Below are 5,336 nucleotides of genomic sequence, written 5' to 3'. Positions count from 1 at the left end.
TACGTTCAGCTCACTGACATTCGAGTTGATTGTAACGACTCACGTAGTTGACCTGCTAACCCTTAAGTCTAATTGCACGACTTAAAAAGTTAATATCAGGTTAATAGTGGCTGGTCGGTGTTATCTAATATGGTAACATTTTAATTATTTTCCCTTGAAGTTCTGATGTGGGACTTTACACTGATTTTTTTCGCAGGTATCATTTTCTTCAAAGTGTTCGGTATGAACAGTTTTGATCAATCGCCACCGTGGGTTCACAGTAGAGCCAAAAAGATTGAAGTTTTGTGGGATTTGAAAAATAGAAGTCTTGAGGTGAGCCGATCCCCTGGATATTTTCATCTCAGAGATATAGTTTAGGTTCCGTTTGTTTCGACGTAAAATATTTTATTTTGTAAAATGATTTTGGAACAAATAATTTTCGTGTAAAGTATTTTTCAGTATTTGGTACACAAACATAACATGAGAAATATGATAAGAAAAGATAAGGAAGGAAGGGGAAGATAGCCAATGATCTCCGCCTATACACTTCATTCAAGGTTAATAACCTCTCCAGAGTTTAATTTCCAAAAGTGTAGGGTGAAGAAAGTGAGAGAGAAAGCAGGCGTAAAATGACTTACGGGTAATTTGAAAGGAAGATATTTTCAGTCATATAGGGCAAAATGTTTTACTTAGAAAAACATTTTACGCTGTTTTCGCCCAACCAAACAACAAGAAATGAGTAAATGGAAACAAACGGTCTAATAACGGGGTGTTTCCACTAACAAAAACCTTTGAACCCTTTTATTTAACTTGTGAATAATGTACACCGTTTCAAGGCAAGACAAAACAGTATTAGGCGTATACATTCAAAAGCAAAGGCTTCTCTACTCGTAAACAGTAAACCAGATATGGTTAACAGAGTACAAAGAGCAAAACGATCGAGACAGTCTTAGTCGTAGTTTTCGCAAATTTCTTCACAACTTCTTCACCAGCAGATTAACTCCGTGACCGGGCTCGATGACCAGATTGAGAGCCGGCGAGTGGACGTACTTGGGGGAGAGGGAGAAGGAGAAGTTGGACACAATGAGAGCAATCAGCACCTTCAGTTCAACCATGGCCAAGTTCTGCCCAAGACACACGCGGGGGCCGACCCCGAACGGCATGTACAAGTGGGGCAACTTGCACGCGCCGGTGATGCCGTTGGCGAACCGGTCCGGTTTGAACTTGAGGGCATCGGGTCCCCATATTTCCGGGTCGGTGTGCAGGGTCACCACCAAGGTCCACAGGTTGACGCCCTTGGGGACTTGGATGTTGCCGAATTTCATGTCAACTAGGGCCTCCCGCGATATCACGGCCACCGGAGGATAGAGGCGCAACGACTCGTTGATCACCATGGACAGCTGCAAATCGAAGTAAAAAATTAGAGTTAGGGTGTGTTTTACTAACTAAAATAAGTAATTATTTTTTGAAATCAATCCAAATATATCTATACCTGCTTCATCTTCCGAACCATGTCGGAATCCGGAATCTGGCCCTTGCAGACTTCGACAACCTCAGCCCGAACCCGCTCTTGCCACTCGGGATTCGCAGCCAACAACATGAGGCACCACGTGGCAGAGACAGCAGTGGTCTCGTACCCGGCCAAGTAAATGTTCTTGCAGTTATCAACGATGAACCGGTCGATCGCGTCTTGGCTCAAGTCGCTGTTTCTAGCACCTTCAAGCACCATTTGCAAGAGGTCTTTCTCGTACCCGGCTTGTGTCCTCTCCTTCACCACTTGTAGGATCAGTGTTCGGACGTCCTTCTCTAGTGCCCATGATTCCCTGTTGTGCTTTGTGGGAATGTGCCTGTCACGTAAAGAAACAAACAAATTTATTTTTTTGTGTCCCAAATCGATACGAAAATACCCCTGTAAAATGTAAATTGAAGAACCGTGTACTTTTGGCGATGCGTTAGGGTTTTCGTATATGAGAGTTGTGGAAGATCAGATGACTTATCGTATTTCGTCACTGAAGAAATTTCCTCAAATAATGACATAAAATTGATTCGAGTTTGGAGAGATTATGATTAATAAAGTTCAATTTCAGAGGGCTAAATCACAATTATTATTATTATTTTGAAGGGGAAACAAAGCTGGAAAAAAATAAAAATAAAAATCATTTTGAATTTATAGTAGTACCTCATGAAGGGGATTCCAGAAGACAAAACTTTCTTGGAAGCAGATTCTTGAAGGGCTCTGAGTCTCTTGAAAATCTCTTCTCCCTTGGAAAAGTTGCTCCCAAAACAAGCCCTGGAGATCACATCTCCGGAGAAACTTCTCATGTCCTGGTCGATTTTTATGTCTGCAATTCCACCTCCACTCTCGATTCTACTCTTCCATGAGTCTAGCATTGTATCTGCAGACTCTGTTATTAGGTTCATCATTCCCTGCAGAAAGATACATGAATTAATAAAAACATATAGATACATAACCCGAAAAAAATAGAGAATGCATGATGTGACAGATCTTTATTTTGTTACTCCAAAATAGAGACGCCAGTAAATGTTAGTTCTGGTTGGTTGCAGTCTGATTATTCTTCAAAATCGTACAAAATTTTCTCGTTCCCAGTTTGTCGAAACTTACACTATTTCAATAAAATTACGTATAAAGAAATATCGAATATCGAGCTATTGTTTTCAAATCAACGTGCATGTATCATTTGACAATTATGACAATAGGACTTGAAATTTTCAGTACCTTTACTTTCTCCATGTACAGCTCAGGAGCAAGAATTTTCCTCTGGTGAGCCCAAATAGTGCCATTTGAAGTTAAAATGCCTTGACCAAGCAAAGCACCACGCTCCTTTTGTTGGTAAGAAGGCTTACCCAGATCCAATGAAGTGCATGTGGTTATCTCTCTCACCATATCAGGTTGGTTCACATGCAGGATCTGTATGTTTCCCAGAGAAAACATGAATACTTGACCTGTCAATGAATAAAAAGTAGGGAATCAGTTTAGCAGTAATATTAATCTTTGTTTAATTCTCAGTCTGATAACGCCAGGAGGTCTTTTGCCTCAACAACATCAGGAGTGCAGTTAGGTGCCTGGAGAGAGAGACTTCTGACAACACAGACTTTCGCCAATAAAAAAAATTCTCAGTTTGATAATGCAAAAGAAAAAAGAAGGGTTCAACCCCTCTCCTTTTGCGGGCCACAAAGTCACGAGATCCCCTTCCATGCCCTTACGAGCAAGGTCATGAGCCAGTACCGTGACCGAGCAGAACGGATAAGTTCACGGCCAATTGACTTATGATCAAACTACTTACCAAAAAAAAAACCCATCTTCACTGCTTAACAATGACCAATGGGTAAGCGTACACGTGTTGATTTTTCTTTCGCTTTCTTTGGTTTAATTCTTGATCACTAGACTTTTCAATTCTACCCCCCGATAGCCTTCGGCCCGACATGATAAACTCTCTCAAAGGGAGGGAGTTTCCTAGAAATTTTCCGTTTTTTTTTTTTCCCCCTAGTTTTTTGTTATGAGAAAGGAAATGGATCTTCTCAAATCACACAGATGGATAAGAAAACGAGAAAACGATCAAAGTTGGCAACTTGACTTAAAGTTAACGATTAAAGTCACGAAAGCATAGGCTCTGTTTGGAGCTTGTGGAAAGGAAAGGAAAGGAAAATAAAAGAGAGGGAAAATGTGAAGAAATTAAATTCTTTTCTCTTGTTTGATTGTAGAAAGATGAAAAGAAATTAGGAAAGAAAATGGTTTTCTCTTATTTGTCTTTAAGAGGAAAATGGAAAGAAAATGGTTCTCTTGTTCAAATTAGGCATTTATTCCATTTTCCTCGGCCGTATACTATACTCTATACTCCAGAGCTTTCCTTTCTTTTTCCTTTCTATTTTCTTTTCCTTTCCCTTATATAGGAACCAAACAACTCCTAAGGAAATTTTTTTATTTTCCTTTCTTTTCTTCCACTTTCCATAGGTTCCAAACAGGCCCATAATTGATGGGTCAGATTAATAGTCTGTCGTCCAATTTATTATGACCAAAAAGATTAAGAAAATTAAAACTGGTGGTATCGTGTTTGTTTAAACCCTCCCAAAAAAAAAAAAAACACTTTTAGAATTGAAGTGTTCGTGTTGTTTTAAATTGCTTATGTATTCTACTTAATTCATAATACTTTATAAAATTTATTGAGATCTATCAAATAAGTTTAATTATATATAAAAGTATTATCAGTTAAAATAGGAATTTATAAAATCACTTCCTTGTTCTTATTAACGAAACATGCCCCCCTTCACGCGCTCTTCCTGAACCGCTGCAGAAATGGAGTACCAACGGCAACCAAAAATTCCTATTGCGGGGCTTCCCGATATGGATTAATCCATGGAAGACGAATTTCAGCGAATTGGATGGATGATTTAATTCATATTATTTTGAAGAATAAAAGTTCATTTGAAAAAATAAAAAATAAAACCGAGGAAGAAACATTTTGGCATGGGATGGAAGAAGTGAAGAAGTACTAGTAAATAGTACCGTAAAGATTCCTCCATTTCTTAAAGAAAGGAAACAGAGCGGTGGCGCAGTCGTGGGTGGTCGGAGGGACGAAGTTTTCGTTGCCTTCGATCGGCTCCTCGGGAGTTGTAGTTCTGGCTTTCTTGATCTCTCCGATATTCCCGAGCAAAAAACTCGGCGGCGGCCCGCTGATCCCTTGATTCCTCAGCTTGGATCTGAGCCGCCCCGGCTCCGCCACCAGCGACTTGTACAACCGCAGAAACACCGCCGCGAAACCCACCAAAGCTATGGAAAAGGAAAGCTTCACCACCGTGAGGATCTCCATTTTGGCCAACGTTGTACAACCTCTCTCTCTCTCCTACTTTCTCTCCCTAGACGTTTGTTTCCCTTTGGAGACTTGAGGTTGTGGAGTGTGCATGTCTCTGCACTCCTTATATAGTTGTTTGGAGGGGTAGTTTCGTCATTGTGCTTGAGATAGTACATCGTATTATATTTGAGGATACGACTTTAGTCTGTTTATTTTTTTTTAAAAACCATTATTGGAGTCTATTTGTTCTAATTTTTTATCATTATTACAAAGACTGTTTTTTCTAATTAATTACTGAGAGTCTCTTGTTTTTTTCTATCATTACTGTCTATTTTTCGTTAGACAAAGTTTGTTGGAGAATGCAAAGGGAAAGGAAAAAGTATACGGCGGCTTTTGGTAGTTTTTTTTTTTTTTGGTCCCTGGGGAAGTGGAGATTTTTCAATGTCGGGTGGGTAACAGGTGATGTTCACTCGGCGCATTCAAATCATCCATTTCGATTTTAGATAATTCGGATTTGGAGAGAAAAAAAGAAAAAAGAATGGTGGA

At 39.6% G+C, this 5,336-nt stretch overlaps 1 protein-coding gene across 1 annotated transcript; it reads right to left on the bottom strand.

The window, feature by feature from the left end:
- Nucleotides 1–751: 751 nt before the first annotated feature.
- LOC131319228 (cytochrome P450 714C2-like) lies at nucleotides 752–4,890 on the bottom strand. The gene is made up of 5 exons (XM_058349392.1): nucleotides 4,505–4,890; nucleotides 2,717–2,943; nucleotides 2,159–2,406; nucleotides 1,472–1,826; nucleotides 752–1,379 (listed from the first exon to the last, which is right to left on the bottom strand). The coding sequence occupies exons 1-5, from the start codon at nucleotides 4,806–4,808 to the stop codon at nucleotides 954–956; spliced, it is 1,560 nt and encodes a 519-aa protein (XP_058205375.1). The 5' UTR covers nucleotides 4,809–4,890; the 3' UTR covers nucleotides 752–953.
- Between the last annotated feature and the right edge of the window lie 446 nt (nucleotides 4,891–5,336).

This window comes from Rhododendron vialii, chromosome 1a (assembly GCF_030253575.1).
Source record: "Rhododendron vialii isolate Sample 1 chromosome 1a, ASM3025357v1".
NCBI lineage: Eukaryota > Viridiplantae > Streptophyta > Magnoliopsida > Ericales > Ericaceae > Rhododendron > Rhododendron vialii.
This window is presented reverse-complemented; position numbering and strand designations above follow the sequence as displayed.

Bases quoted from the DNA above. Each gene is read 5' to 3' on its own strand.
- LOC131319228 (XM_058349392.1), bottom strand. From the start codon at position 4,808: ATGGAGATCCTCACGGTGGTGAAGCTTTCCTTTTCCATAGCTTTGGTG. The intron at 2,407-2,716 runs GTACTGAAAATT...ATCTTTCTGCAG, and splicing joins TGTACATGGAGAAAGTAAAG to GGAATGATGAACCTAATAAC. The intron at 1,380-1,471 runs GTATAGATATAT...TTCGATTTGCAG, and splicing joins TGGTTCGGAAGATGAAGCAG to CTGTCCATGGTGATCAACGA.